Source organism: Mobula hypostoma, chromosome 3, assembly GCF_963921235.1.
Source record: "Mobula hypostoma chromosome 3, sMobHyp1.1, whole genome shotgun sequence".
Classification (NCBI taxonomy): domain Eukaryota; kingdom Metazoa; phylum Chordata; class Chondrichthyes; order Myliobatiformes; family Myliobatidae; genus Mobula; species Mobula hypostoma.
The window spans coordinates 45,131,570-45,148,305 of record NC_086099.1 but is presented as its reverse complement, the minus strand read 5'-3'; the positions used below and the strand labels follow the sequence as shown (position 1 = coordinate 45,148,305).

Below are 16,736 nucleotides of genomic sequence, written 5' to 3'. Positions count from 1 at the left end.
CTTCCAGAAATTTCAGCCACTGCTGCTTTGCCATCATCCCTACCAGTGTTCTTTTTTGGCCACCCCTCTCTCATGCCTCTGCAATTCCCTTTACTCCATTGGAATACTATCACCCCTTCAGCCTCCCATGGCATGATTTTGCAGACACCAAGGATCAATATTTATTTTATGAATGATGCTTATTGTTCCAATAATAAAAAAGACAGAGCCAGTTTTGAATCCATCAGCTCATTGCCTTCCCCAAAAGTAAACCTCATGTCATTTCTTGTATTCCCTTCCCTAAATACTGGATAAATCAGATTACAGAATGAATTGGCAACATGATAAATTCACCATATCTGCTCAAGTTTACCATTGTTCATTTCGAATAATTAACATATTTCATTTTTAATAATTAACATTTATTTAATTGGAAAATCAATTCAATGAAGGGGAAGAAACTGAAGTGAATCTGGGACAACATCATCTCTATCTACTGCACAACTAACACAATAACTTCACTGGTGAACACAATTTTACATTGACAAGTATTTACAGAATATTTCTTTAATGTACACTCAAATTACACAACAGATTAAATTAGTCTCAGCATTATGTTTAGCAAATATGTATATAAACCTCTTCCCCATACAGTTTTAATACAGACATAAACCATTTACTCTACATACACTAAGACAAGCGAGAAGGATCCCATGCAAACACAGTTCATTGTCAGTTTCTAGATATCATGTCACTGGATACAGTATATATTATTGCAAAAGTCAAAAGGGTATCAGTGTAAAACATACAATTAAAGGGAGGTAAAATGTTACTGAAATTCTGACAACCCATTATTATGACTGAATAGGCTTGTAACTAAATTGGCTATGAAATCAAAGTGTATAAATCTGTTACTCAATGGTTTTATTTCAAATACAGTACCATACAATTTTCAGTATAATGTTGTATTTGCAGTTATAGTATTAAGGAAAAATTCTGGACTGCTTCATAATGCTACAGGTATCTAGTAACTAGCACTGGGCCCTGATAAAACAGACATTGTAATAATCTGATTTTGCTCAAAAACCAGACAGTACATGTAATCAAAACTGAGCTAAAGTGAAGGGAAGCAATTGTCTATTAAGGAAGATTATCTTATCTATTGGTCTTTGCACTTTTATAATAGAATTATCCACTGGCGTCATCACTACATTGATGCTGAGCAGAAACAGACAGTGAACAGATGTTTATATCATGTTATGGAAAATACTGTATATGTTTCTTTTTGGTTCAATAAAAATGTTGCTCTTCATATTCCTTCACAATACATTTTTTTTTAAAAAGCATCAAACATCCTATCGGTAAAGTCACACACACACACATACTCTCAATAAGTGTTATACATTCTGTTGTCACTTCTCAAAATAAAAGGTATTTCTTCATGACAGAATGCATCCTTTAACTTCCTATTCTGTTAAGAACAAGTCATTTATTTCAGTGTATAGAGAAGACCAGTTTGATTGCTTTTCCAGGGCCAACAATGGTTAAAACAGAACTACTGGTGGGAAGCAATGTCTGAAATGAACCCCTGGAGTCATTGAAATGCATACAGTATTTCAATCATTTCACTTGTATACCATTCTCTAAAGTGTTTCACAGAATACAGATTTAAAAAGGGGAAGCTGTAACATAAACAAGGATAGATTATTTTGATCTCTGGGATATCTGGAGAAAAAAAAGTTACTTGTCCAAAACTAAGTTTTTAGAGAAAAAAAACTTTGGATTCCTGTTCCGATTTCTTATGCGCTCCATGTCAGGCTTTTATATGATTTCTTCAAACTGGTTTTAGTTAATGCCATTCAGCACAGTATCATCATTTAGCATTTGTAATGCTAAATCATTCAGCGTTAAGTTACAAACATGTCCTAGCTGATTAGTGAAGTAGAACCAGCTGAGATTTTATTCATTCGATCAATACAGAGAAAGAGAGCGAAGGGAACAAACACTGGACATCTCTCCTTTCAGCAACTAAATAACTTTACCCAATTCATTTATACATGGCAGAAAACAACACAACATTTACAACCACTTAAAGGATCTATTCTATTTAAAATGAAAGCATATCAAAATACTTATCAACTCAGTAAAAACATAACTATTTATGCTTCTTACTGAGTTGGTAGATACTTTCACAACTAAAGAAGCCTAAAAATCATAATACATAAACTTACCCAAATTTGCAACTTAATCCTTTTTTCATTCCTGAAGACCGTCTTTACCTTGAAGTCAATACCTACAGTGCTTACAAAGGCAGACGTAAAAGAATCATCAGCATAGCGAAAGAGAAATGAAGTTTTCCCAACACTGCTGTTGCCAATGATCAGCAGTTTGAACATGTAGTCAAAGTTCTGGTCAGCTGTGTCCTTTTGAACATATCGGGAGTCTTGTGTAGACGCCATCTGAAACACATTACAGAGCATCTCAAATTATTAATGCACTTCAAACCATGCACGCAAAATAAATATCCTGATCAATGTCCACCTCAAAGATTCATCAATAATAAAACCAAGACCTAACTAAATTCCAAAAATACAAATGACGCACAAAGATGGCATAACCATCAGTAAGAAGCCTAGATTACAATTGTGTAATTTACACCAAAACACTGTTTGGAAGTTCAGTTGTGCTCTCAGCAATTCAACAAAATGGTGACGAACTTTATTCCTGCATCTTCTATATTAAACCATTCTCTGTGAAATGGTACCATCATTCCAGATTAAGCTTCTCAGTGGCATTATCAACTATACACTTATCAAACTTAAAATATGGTGTTATACTATGGAATCATATTAAATCAAAATCTAAACCACATGAAATATTTTGTATTATTAGATGCAAACTTTGTCTATCCAATTCATGTGAAATAGCACAATAAATTAAATGGGATTTTTTTCCCCTGAAATGGAGGTAAAGCATATTGCAACCAAGGTGTCAGCTCAACAAGTAGCTTGTTGCCTGAGTCAGAAGATTCTCCACTAAAAAATAAGATTTTCCCCCGTTTACTACATTAAAGCATCCTTGTAAAAAAACAAAAAAATCGGTAATAAGAGTTGTACAAGTATTAGGGCAACCATAATATGGAATAATTGAACAGCCTTGCATATTTTCTGAAGGAAACTGACTTAGTTGAAGGTGGATGCAATGACAGTAGATTACCTGAGGCCATGGTAGACAGAACTAGGCAGGAGATCACCGGAGTTGTTCCCTCCAAGACCCCACACCAGGAAGCAATGGCAAAATTCACAATCTCACACGATATTTTGAGCTGAGTTGCATATCAGTAAGAACGTTGTTTTCTTATACAAAACTCACATGCAATTGCTGGTAATCACACAAACTACAAAAACAAGAGATTCTGCAAATGATGGAAATCTTGAGCAACACACGCGTACGAAGTAAGGAATAAATAGTCGACGTTTCAGGCTAAGACCCTGCATCAGGACTGGAAAGGAAGGGGAGGGGAGAAAGCCAGAATAAGGTGATGGGGAAGAAGAGGATGGAGTCAAATCTGGGTGAGCACATGGTCAAAGAGCTGGAGAAAGCAGAGATCACAGAGCAGGAGCAGTAGAGAGGGTCTCATTGAACTCCCATTGAAGAGAAGATTTAAACTTTCTCATGGCAGGCATATCTGAAAACTGCAGACATCCCACCTCTCCCGGAAGTTCCGGGGTCTCCTGCATATTAATAGTGGCTCCCTGATGCCCGCAAATTATAAACAATATCACGGAAATCAACTTTTTTGAGAGTGAGCGAGAAAAAGCAAGAGAGAGCGCAAGAACGACCACGAGAGAACGCACGCACCCACGGGAGGGAGAGAGCGAGAGCGTGCCATGGCAGAGCGTTCCAAAAAAATATATAAAACGTACGTCACCCCAGACTACACTAAAGTGTACCCCTGCCTAATAGGGGTCAACATAATGACAGTATTGCTCGCTGCACTGTTTGCAACAGTGACTTTTCTATTGCCCATGGTGGGTTAAGACTGTAAAAGACATGTTGAGGTGAGTTTAACAGGTGTCATTCGTTCATTAGCAAAGCTAACGTTATTTAAACTAGCTGGCCAGCTGCTAAGGAGCTACTCTGTTGCAGACATCCCACCTCTTCTGGAAGTCTCCCACAAATTGATGGTGCTACCTCCCTGAAATGAGTGTTAGCAGGGTGGGATGTCTGAAACTGTTACTGCATGGACACAGCCCTTTCCTCCGCATCTCTGATCCCCAGCATATGTAGGCCTCACGGATGCAAAAATCACCAAAGGGTAGGAAAATTAAAAGTTCCACTCAATATCCTGCATCATTTTTATTAAAACTCAGAGAGTAAAGGATAGGAATACAGGCTCCAGGCCTGTACTCACTGGAATTTAGAAGAATGAATGGAATCTCATTTAAACCTGAAGGCCTAGAAAGAGTGGGCGTGGAGAGGATGTTTCCAATAGTGGGAGAGTCTAGGGCAGATGGCCAAGCCGGAGAATAGAAGGATATACCCTTAAAACAGAGATGAGTAGGATCTTCTTTAGCCAAAGGGTGGTGTATCTGTGTAATTCATTGCCACAGGTGGCTATAGCGGCCATGTCACTGGGTATATTTAAAGGGGAGGTTGACAGGTTCTTGTTTAGTAAGGATGTCAAAGGCTACAGGGAAAAGCCAGAAGAATGGGTTTGAGAGGGATAATAAATCAGCCATGATCAAATGGCAGAGCAAACATAGAACATAGAAATAGTACATCACAGTACAGGCCCTTCGGCCCACAATGTTGTGCCGACCCTCAAACCCTGCCTCCCATATAAGCCCCCACCTTAGATTCCTCCATATACCTGTCTAGTAGTCTCTTAAACTTCACTAGTGTATCTGCCTCCACCACTGACTCAGGCAGTGCATTCCACGCACCAACCACTCTGAGTAAAAAACTTCCTCTAATATCCCCCTTGAACTTCCCACCCCTTACCTTAAAGCCATGTCCTCTTGTATTGAGCAGTGGTGCCCTGGGGAAGAGGCGCTGGCTATCCCACTCTATCTATTCCTCTTATTATCTTGTACACCTCTATCATGTCTCCTCTCATCCTCCTTCTCTCCAAAGAGTAAAGCCCTAGTTCCCTTAATCTCAGATCATAATGCATACTTTCTAAACCAGGCAGCATCCTGGTAAATCTCCTCTGTACCCTTTCCAATGCTTCCACATCCTTCCTATAGTGGGGTGACCAGAACTGGACACAGTACTCCAAGTGTGGCCTAACCAGAGTTTTATAGAGCTGCATCATTACATCGCGACTCTTAAACTCTATCCCTCGACTTATGAAAGCTAACACCCCATAAGCTTTCTTAACTACCCTATCCACCTGTGAGGCAACTTTCAGGGATCTGTGGACATGTACCCCAAGAACCCTCTGCTCCTCCACACTACCAAGTATCCTGCCACTTACTTTGTACTCTGCCTTGGAGTTAGTCCTTCCAAAGTGTACCACCTCACACTTCGGGTTGAACTCCATCTGCCACTTCTCAGCCCACTTCTGCATCCTATCAATGTCTCTCTGCAATCTTTGACAATCCTCTACACTATCTACAACACCACCAACCTTTGTGTCGTCTGCAAACTTGCCAACCCATCCTTCTACCCCCACATCCAGGTCGTTAATAAAAATCACGAAAAGTAGAGGTCCCAGAACAGATCCTTGTGGGACACCACTAGTCACAATCCTCCAATCTGAATGTACTCCCTCCACCACAACCCTCTGCCTTCTGTAGGCAAGCCAATTCTGAATCCACCTGGCCAAACTTCCCTGGATCCCATACTTGCTAACTTTCTGAATAAGCCTACCATGTGGACCCTTGTCAAATGCCTTACTAAAATCCATATAGATCACATTCACTGCACTACCCTCATCTATATGCCTGGTCACCTCCTCAAAGAACTCTATCAGGCTTGTTAGACATGATCTGCCCTTCACAAAGCCATGCTGACTGTCCCTGATCAGACCATGATTCTCTAAATGCCTATAGATCCTATCTCTAAGAATCTTTTCCAACAGCTTTCCCACCACAGACGCAAGGCTCACTGGTCTATAATTACCTGGACTATCCCTACTACCTTTTTTGAACAAGGGAACAACATTCGCCTCCCTCCAATCCTCCGGTACCATTCCCGTGAACAACGAGGACATAAAGATCCTAGCCAGTGGCTCAGCAATTTCTTCTCTCGCCTCGTGGAGCAGCCTGGGGAATATTCCGTCAGGCCCCGGGGACTTATCTGTCTAATGTATTTTAACAACTCCAACACCTCCTCTCCCTTAATATCAACATGCTCCAGAACATCAACCTCACTCATATTGTCCTCACCATCATCAAGTTCTCTGTCATTGGTGAATACCGAAGAGAAGTATTCATTGAGGGCCTCGCCCACTTCCACAGCCTCCAGGCACATCTTCCCACCTTTATCTCTAATCAGTCCTACCTTCACTCCTGTCATACTTCTTTTCTTCACATAATTGAAGAATGCCTTGGGGTTTTCCTTTACCCTACTCGCCAAGGCCTTCTCATGCCCCCTTCTTGCTCTTCTCAGCCCGTTCTTAAGCTCCTTTCTTGCTTCCCTATATTCCTCAATAGACTCATCTGATCCTTGCTTCCTCGATGGGTCAATTGGCTTAATTCTACGCCTATGCCTTTTTTTTTTAATTATAGGCATCCGTTAGTCTCATGAGACCATGGATTTGCGTCTTGGAAGGTTTCCAGGGCGCAGGCCTGGGCAAGGTTGTATGGAAGACTAGCAGTTGCCCATGCTGCAAGTCTCCCCACTCCACGCCACCGATGTTGTCCAAGGGAAGGGCATTAGCACCCTTACAGCTTGGCACCAGTGTCATCGCAGAGCATTATGTGGTTAAGTGCCTTGCTCAAGGACACACATGCTGCCTCAGCCAAGGTTCGAAATAGCAACCTTCAGATCACTAGATGAATGCCTTAATCACTTGGCCATGTGCCAACACTATGCCTTATAGTACAAATCATACACACACACACACACACACACACACACACGAGAGTTCTGGGGATAGTTTGGGGGTGGGGGGAGCAACTACTGGCCGTTTTCCATGAATAGGGTGAATTTCCAAGTGTTCATTTTGCTGTCCTGTATGAGGAGAGTGATGCCAAACATGAACAGATCCCTTTCCTAAATGAGCAGAGATGTGGCATGTGGAAACTGGTTGCCCTTTTGATGGGCCAGAGGCACGATTCCTCCCCACCCCTCAGTCATCATATCACATCAGTGTGAACAGAATCAGAGAACGTCCAACAGTATAGACCCTTCAGTCCATGATGTAGTTCCAATCCTGTAACCTACTTCAATGTCAATATTTCCTTCCCATATTCCCCTCCATTTTCCTTTCATCCATGTGCCTGTCTAAAAGCATCTTAAGTCTCCCTAATGTATCTGCCTCTACCACCAACTCTGGTAGTGTGTCCCACTCACCCAACACTCTGTAAAAAACCTACATCTGACATTCCTCATATACTCTCCTCCAATCACATTAAAATTATGCCCTCTCTTATTTGCCAGTTCCACCCTGGGAGAAAAGCACTGGTGGTCCACTCTATCAGTGCTTCGTGTGGGCCGAAGATGTCCGCATAAACAAAAGGGAAAAGTGCAGACTTACACCAGCCAGACTGCAGATACTCAGGTGACAATCAGTCTAGCATTTGGGCATCAAAATCTACCTCCAATGTTGTGAAGCAGGAGAGACACAGTTGGTGTAACTTTGCAAATTTCAGTTTATGTATTATTCCACTTGCTTTTTATGAAATATGTTGAAGGTACTGCCACTACTGAAGAGTATGAGGCACATTATATTGACATGAAATATTTGTTCCATATTGCATCATCTTCTAGAAGTACCCTTTACATCATGAAATTGAAGACAGACAATGAAATTGGGTAATAGACTAATGGAGATTAGTGATGGTATTTACAAAAAAATTAAGATAATTTTTTAAATAAAACTAATACTGTACATTGTATCCCAGAAGTCATCTCAGTAAAGCCTTATAACTGATAAATAATTCAATAAATTATTGATTCACTATGTCAAATTCTGAAGCAGCAAAGGGCGTGAAGCATAAAAGAACTGCTAATTTGTTTAAAGCAGAACGGCTTAACAAAACAGTAGAAACTGCTACACTGAAAGCTCATGAGGTCAGGAACATGAAGCTACAAGAAATATGTAGTTTCAAAACAGAAACTAGCGTTACCGGTGTGTATTGTCACGATGCAAAAGCTGCTGGAGAATTTGTAAGTGGGAAGAAGCGGAGTGATGTTTGATAACTTGACTTTTTAAAAGTGTCACTTAGCAAGCAAACTGCAGATGGACAGTGTGCAAAAGCTCCGGTGAGAAAATCCTCCACTACAGGCCTGCTACATATTTTGAGAGAGTGCAGATGAAAAAAAGCTCAGTGAAATTTGAGAAACATGATTTCTCACACACAAGGCTATACTGGCTATGCTGAATCAATTCCTGACATTCGAAATAAAAACAAATCCTGTCTCTCTGGTTCACTTCCTGATGCAAGGTTCATTGGTCCATTGTTTCTGGGATTGTCCTTATAATAAAAGCACAACATTAGCCAAAGCAACACACACAAAATGCTGGAGGAACTCAGCAGTTCAGGCAGCATCTACGGAAAAGAGTACAGTTGATAATTCAGGCTGAGACCCTTCTTCTTTGAGATTTACAACATTAGCCATCCTCCATTCTTCTGGTATCGCATACCCATGACTATCACTCGCTATCAATAGTTTAATTTCCTTTAGCAACAAATCATAATGTTTTGTTACTTTTCTGATTCACTCATGTTCTGTCTGGCCTTTAATGGGTCATATTCTAGAACAAGCAGCTCTCTCTGCATTTCAATCTGCAGGTGCTCTACACGCTCAGAATTTAGATAATAAGATCTTTTAATTTTCTTGCCAAATGGAAAATTTCAGATTTTTGCACATTTTATTATATTTCCCATGTCTTCACTGTCAGATAATTGACAGAAGAACCAGTAGATGAAGACTTTTAAAAAAGCACTGAGTTGGCAAGATCTGGAAACACTGCTGAAAGGATAGGGGGATGTACATTTAATATGAAAAGAAAACTTTCAACATTCATTACTGGAAAAGTAAACTGGATGGAATTGTGGGAAATAACCAGAGGACTTGCAGTAATTTGAATAGCTCTTTCAAAGCCAGCAAAAGTACAAGATAAAATCTTCCCCATGTACTGTATGATTGCAGAAGAAATACAAGTGATTATTTTGTGGTTATTTATGTGGTTAGATTAACAATTTTTCTTTCTATGTGGGGGTTCTTCCAGCAATTAACATTATTCTTTTTAAATTGCCTTCACTATTTTCAACATCAGTGCATCCTGAATGCAGTAGGCATCATCCACTACATGAAAGCAACCTGTATCGCAACAAAAAACAAATCATCTTCAGTCTTCACTCCATGTCACATACCACCTTAATTAAGAGACGTTCATTACTGCTGGGACTAAATCTTAGAGCCTCTAACCCAGCAATGTATAGAGGAATGGTGACCGGATGGCTGCCCTGCAGTCCATCACCATCTTCTAAAGGACAACTACAGATGGGTAATAAATGCTGGTCTAACTATTGTATCCCATAAATAGAAATTTCTGAGTACTCTGATGCAGTAATGTCACAGCTTGTGTTAGTCCATACAGACTGGATGTTAAAAATATACACTTAACATGGCACTTGGGTTTCAAACCATCATATGCGAAGTGCTGCTTCACTAATCTTCATACCCTGATTCATATCAGTGACCCACATTACAGAACTTTAAGTTTTCTGGACAACATCTACTCCTCAAAATCCTCGTGGCAATAGTGACTGAGGAATAAGAATATAGATGAAAGTGATAACAGTTTGAGGAGTGGGTAAAAAGATGAGTGTGAAGAGCAAGGAACGGTTAAGAAGAAAGAGCACAAAGTGACAAGAGACTACCTTGGTGAAACATACGTACACAGCAGTGAACAGAAAACTGACACATGGGCTTCTCATTACGTATGTGCCAACTACAGTCAGCAAATCCAACCTGGTAACAAAGAGCACATTGAAAATTAAAGTTTCCGAGTTTATTGCTAAGAAAACAATTGGGCAGTAGTTTCAGTGGAAAACCCACAGGGGGGAAGACACAGTACATTCAGCTTCTTGAGCCTGCTGTTCCACGTGTTTAGAATATGGTTGATGTGCACCTTAACTCCCTTGACCTGCCATTTCCTCATTTCTCTTGTTACACTATTCTGATACTCATTGAAGACTTAGTCAGTCTAAAGTCTATGGACTCCTAGGGAGAGTTCCAAATTCCGCCATGTCTGATGTAAAAATGAGCATTCCAGTCTCCATAAAAATGACTAAACTGCAAATGTAATAACTTTCTTGATCCGGATTCACCTCAGAGCAAGCAATTTCTCCATTTCCAATCCTTTCAAATCCCTTCATTTTGAAGAGAGGAATTCATTGGCCATCTATACTGAAGGCAATATAAAGTTAAATCAACATGCCCTTATTATATAATCTGCTAAAATACAGCATCATTCTGATTTTTATCTTTATTTCATTCCTTCTAACACTCTTCTGATTTGATGTCACAGATGAGGTTTGACCAAGGCTCAAGATAATAATGCATTATTTTCTTAGTAAAATCCAAATAGAATGTGTTGTAAATACTCAACAGGGCAGGCAGCAGTTGTGAGTAACAGTCAACATTTCATTTAATCTGTTTTCCCCCCATCAAGGGCTCTGCTTGACCTCCCTAGTATTTTTATTCCTGTAGTCACTTTCCAATTTCTTTAACCCACTGTTCTATTCAGTATAAAAAGCTTGTGAATATATGGAGAAGAGGGTAGAGCTAGGAATTTCAGAGGAACCATGCGAGGTTGTAAAAAGAGAAAATGGACAGGAAATGGGAAGGATAGGGCTGGCAAATGGGAGAGAGGGATCAGAGGAAATGGAGGAAAGAGTAAAGGGAGAAGGGTAACGGTTCTTCCCTGTAGTCCGTTCTCCAACAACATATAGACCATCAGCACCTTCACAGAAATAAATACAGTAAGAAATACACATAGATAGAAGTGGCACACTAAAAAATAAGGATTACAAGACAGATGCAAACTCCAACTAAAAATCCTGTATTCCTATTATATTTGGGTATTTTTCTAGATGATTTTCATCATATGGCCCTACTATTTACAGTGGAAGGCAGTACAGAAAAAAAACAGCTGTGGTTAAACAAAAAAAATGCAACAGTGGCTCTAATATTTTATTCTGCAGTAGAAGCAATTACTGTGCTTTTTTCCATCTTTCAAATTGGCACTTAATGAATCCAGCAATAATTCATTAAGTATAATCTCAAATACCCTGCCCAAGTATTCATTATTGCCATCAACCCAAAACTGCTTTTCAACAAAGATTTAACGTACCTGTACCAGACATCCATAGTATCCACCTTCTATGAAGGGACACTGCAGAGCAATACGAAAGGGAACCTTGAAAATATTAAGGGACATGGTACTAAGGTAGTAAAATGGAATTCATTTTGATAAATTATTGAAGGAGTTGGCTGGATTTCTCTTATTTTTATATCTGAGTGACTTTTAGAATCAGAATCAAGTTTAATATCATTGGCATATCTCATGAAATTTGTTTTGTGGCATTATTTTACATAATAAAAACTATAAATAACAATAAATATATATACATAAATTAAATAAGTAGTGCAAAATAAAAGAAAAAATGTGAGGCAGAGTACAGGGGTTCATTGGCCATTCAGAAACCTAATGGTGGAAGAGAAGCCCTTCCTGAAACCTTAGGTATGTGTCTTCGGGGATCCTGTACCTCCTCCTTGATGGTAGCAATTTGAAATGGGCACGTCCTGGGTGGTGGAGGTCCATAATAATGGATGCCGCCTTTTTGAGGCTTTGCCCTTTGAAGCTATCCCCAATGCTGGGGAGGCTGATGCCCATGAGAGAGCTGGTTGAGTTTACAACTCTGTGGTTTCTTCCGATCCTGTGCAGTGGTCCCTCCATACCAGACAGTGATGCAACCAGTTAGAATACTTTCCATAGTACACCTGTAGAAACTTATGAGAATCCTTGGTATCACACCAGGTTTCCTCAAAAACCTAATGAATAACCGCTGTTGTACTTTCTTTGTAGTTGCATCAATAAATTGGGCTCAGGGTAGATTTTCAGAGATGTTGACTTCCAGGATCTTGAAACGACTGTTGTTCCCTTAGCTTCCTGAAGTCTACCATCAATTCTTTGATCCTACTGACATGGAGTACAAGGTTGTTGTTGTGACACCACTCAACCAGGTGATCTATCTCACTCTGTATGCCACCTCATCACCATCTGAATTTCTGCGAACAATAGTTGTTGCCCCTTTAAACTCATATTAATTGCCCATCTCCAGCCCAGGGTCAATTAGGCGAAACATAATATCCAAATGCTCACCGAGCTAAAAGAAACTAATTAAGCATGATCCAAATTCAAAGTGGCGCCATCTGGAATGCAGTGTCAAATTCTATAATGGAGGGAGCACTCAACAATCCAGCCATCCTGAGAGACCACTGGCCCCTGTCTGGTCTTTCTTTTTGCTTTTGACTTTTTATCATTTGCTTAAAGCTCACATCCAATAATATCTTGATATATCCTAGAAAAGCTTAAACTATTAGAGAGAAATTGGTTTCAGTCACTGAACTGATGCTTAGCTGGAAGATAGTATCCTTTCGGTGTACAGAAATGCCTTTTGTTTAGTAGTGGGATGAATATTATTCCTTTCAGTCAAATTATTATATAAACTGCTTATAAGACAATTAGAAAAATCCTGCAACTTGTAAAATGGATGGTATCATTTACAATCCCATACCTCTATTCAATTAGTCCTGGCAATGAGACCATACGTAAAAGCTACATATATACAGTTTAACTATTTAATGTTTACAAGCACATGAGTAAATTCCATCAGCAATTTCCAAACTATACCATGAATACAAGTCAACATGTCAATTATTTAATCGACAGCACATTTAAATATTGAGAATAATCTGCAGATTAGTTTTCTAACATCACAGCAATTTTGCTTTGAAATTAGATTCCAGTATAAAGTAAATATGCTACAGTTTGGCAAAACTTTATTTAATGTGAATTGCCAGTAGGCAAAAAATATATTTATTATTCTACTTTATAATGGTCATCTCAGAATGCATCTTGGAAAGCATTTCAAACTCTATTTCATGAGAATAAGTCTACTGGATTCAAAACATGCAGATTTTAACTGGAATGGTTGCAGCATCTCATAGAAAAGTCGGTACGTTTAAGTCAAATGGATATGCTCTCTATACTGCAGCTTACACATCTTGGTAACTGACTATACTACCTAAATTAATTAATTGCAAGAAAAATGCATACGGTTATTACGAGAGACATAGATCAAATAGTAACGAAACAGTACGAGTTAATTATGCAACCTTGGTGAAGGAATATATCTGTCATCACAATTTCATCAACCTTCAGGTCATTTTCCTTCGATCTGAAGAGACTTTAAATGCAGTAAGATATTTAACACCCCAAAACGGAGGACCATAAACTGTAATAAATATATTAGTCTCGGAAAACAAAATGGTTAAACAACATTCGTTTTACAAAAATAACGTCTCTCTCATTGAGCACATATGTATGTAAAATCCTGGCAAATGAATAACTCCAATTGACAAGAACAACAACTATGAAATTAACCGGTTTAATTTTTTTAAAATTTCAATTGTGCAAATTGTATTGATAGAAGTTACTGCAATTGTGCGTAAAATGCTACATTGATCCTGATCATAAATGTAAGTGAGCTTTGTGAATAATAAAGCCTTTATGAAAAAGACTTATTTGGACGTTGGTTGTATTTGCCATCTGGTGCGGGATATTAAAGGTTGTACAGACCTGCATTGGTGCCTCGTGCCTCATGCTGCCTAAACGCTCGCGATCCGCCGAAGCCTGAGCAGAAACCCGAGCGGAACAAGCGGCTTCCCTCCGCCTGTCATCCACTTTTGTATTGGCACTGGCACCTGAGCTGCTCATGCGCGGATTCCGCTGGGCCCTCTGGAACTTGTAGTTTTCGCCTCATGACTACTTCGGGACAATAAGAGAGGAGGACTTGGCGCTGAATGACTACAACTCCCAGCACATCTGGCTCCAGTCGTAGTGACAGGGCTCGGCGGTGGCTTTAACCACTGTTGCAAGCAACGATGTTTTCCTTGCATCGTGTGGGATGGAAATTTGGAACTAATCAGTAGAAAATTGAACAAAACATTACCTAGAAACTATAACTTGCTCCACATAATGTAAACTATGATGCATTTTTAAAAAAAAAAATTGTTTGTATCCTTTCGGAAATACTGCACTGAAAATAAACTATGTGGAAATATCATTAACTTGTGCATAAATAAAATTTATTTTCTACCCATTTAAGCACAATGCAACTAGGAAAGACACGAGTGATTGTTTATTGCGAAAATCCCAAGAATCCAAAAGACCACAGCCTATTCTGAAATGACGGAAACTGCCTTTAAAGAGGAAATCGTAAATAGTATAGTTTAAAAAAAACACCTTACCTTCCCATACAGTTCCATGTAATCTGGTAAATTAATAAAAACGGAAGTATGTAGATCAGGAAAAGTAATTCGCCGATGTTTTAATTGTCAATTTGCGGGAAGGCTTATCCATAGATTTTCATTCTAGTCTCAATGTGTAAACCCCCGGTCTGCTGGCACTGGAAGCTGAAAGTACAGGAGAAAGCGAACGGAAAATCAGGAAATCGGGACCCGCTTGCTTCCGACTGCGACAGGCGACACAAGCCCGTCGACTATTTTCTGCCACGCAAATTGTTCTTTGAACGTACGGAGGAACTGTTTATTGTAATAGATTAACGGATGTAATGGAAGGGTAATTTACTGGGTGTAGTCAAAGCTTAATGGGAATGAACTATTGTTAAAATAAACTTGGTTTTCATTTCTCCAGTTTTACCTTATTTCACCGCTGCGTTTAAGAAAAAGCCGCCTGTATCTACCAGCAGAGCTGATGCTGTTTGGTCTGCTTCGGGTGGGACTTCCACTGGTCACCAATCGGTCAAGGCAATGAAATTCCAAGCTAATTAATGGATGGGGAAATTAGTAACAGCCCGCCATTCTATTTGATTCATTGGGCTTCCTGGATGTACAAAACTACTCGTAAATAATAGCCTTGCAGCTTATTTATTAAAAGATTTTGCTATTTTCGAGAAGCATTATTCAATTATTTATAAATTTTATACTATATATTTTTGGATGATCTTTCTTTACGTGACTGTTAAGAACTCTATTGAATTAATGCGATTTCGTGATTAGCTTTATTGTTGGCTTGTTGCCATGTTATAATTTATCATTTAGTCTAAATTTCGAAATAGTCAAGAGACGGTGATGACTGCAAGGTTTCTTCAGGAGGGAATGGTCTCGGGATCAGGTCTGGGCCTCGCAGGTTCAGAGCAGCGAGAAACCGTGCAGCAGCGATTTGACGTCAAACGTTGTCAAAGGACCAAATGCAATAAACTTCGATTACAAAAGTAATGGTTGTTAATTCGACAGAACGACAGATTAACCCTTTCTAACCCAGCAGCTCGCCATATATCGGGAAAGATTGATTGTAAATGAGATTAGTATTAAACTCGCCAAGAGTAAATTCAAATAAAGGCTATTTAATTGAAAACAAATAAAGTTGTTTACATTTCAAAATCGTGAGGAAAAATTGCTTTGCTATGGTAACTAAATGCAAATATGCAAGCTGTACAAACAGCCACAGCGTTCGGGTGCTTATCATGTTTCGTCCGTATTCCCGCATTAAATAAAATGATGTCCTTCCAGGATAAAGCGGTGGCGAGCAGTATCTCGATTTAAAAAAAGGCAAAAAAAAAACACGCTTTTAACGTAAAACATCCTGACTTTGCGTATTGGGCTCAGTGAATTTCGATGCGTCCATGACAGAATGAAAATGTTCCAAATGTCTAGAGCGAGTTACCACAGTTACTGTTGCGGGACTAGGAATCCAGGGTCAAATACGAGAAAGGCAGTTTAAGTATTAGCATTTGGTTCAGAATCGCTGGACTGGGGTGTTGTAATATCCAGCAGCTACACTGATGCACCATACGGTACTAAAGGAATACCGATTTTCAGGATTGCGCTGGCCCACAGATAGAGTCACGGAGGCATGCAACGCCGCAGCACAGAAGCAGCCTCTTCGGCCCATCTAGTCCATACCGAAGTATTAATCTGCCTGGTGCCATCACCTGCGTCCGGACCATCGGCCTTCATACAACTTCCATCCAAAAGACTCTTAAATCAAAGCGTCATCCACCACTTCTGCTGGCAGCTTGTTCCACACTTCACCACCATCTGAGGGAAGAAATTCCACATCGTCTTCCCCTTAAACCATAAGACATAGGAGCTGAATTGAGCCATTTGGCCCATTGAGTTGTCACAGTGGGGGAGCATTGGGGGACACATCTTGAGAGGTTAATTAAATTGAGTTTATTGTTTGATACCAGGAGAGCAAAGCAGAAGCAGGAATAGCGAACAGGACAAAGAATCAGGACTACAACTAGGCTGGGACCAAGGGTCTGGGC

General features: G+C 39.6%; 1 protein-coding gene across 2 annotated transcripts in view; it reads right to left on the bottom strand.

The window, feature by feature from the left end:
• rab3c (RAB3C, member RAS oncogene family) overlaps nt 1-15,169 on the bottom strand; it is a 198,901-nt gene extending 183,732 nt beyond the window's left edge. The window contains exons 1-3 of one of the 2 annotated variants that reach the window (XM_063042962.1): nt 15,107-15,169; nt 14,695-14,859; nt 2,211-2,438 (exon numbers count right to left, since the gene is read on the bottom strand). In XM_063042962.1, the coding sequence (XP_062899032.1) occupies nt 2,211-2,438; nt 14,695-14,712 (246 nt within the window). In that variant the 5' untranslated portion in view covers nt 14,713-14,859; nt 15,107-15,169. Of the gene's footprint in view, nt 1-2,210; nt 2,439-14,023; nt 14,181-14,694; nt 14,860-15,106 lie in introns of those variants that run through there. The other variant, XM_063042960.1, reaches the window with a different exon arrangement.
• Nucleotides 15,170-16,736: the final 1,567 nt, after the last annotated feature.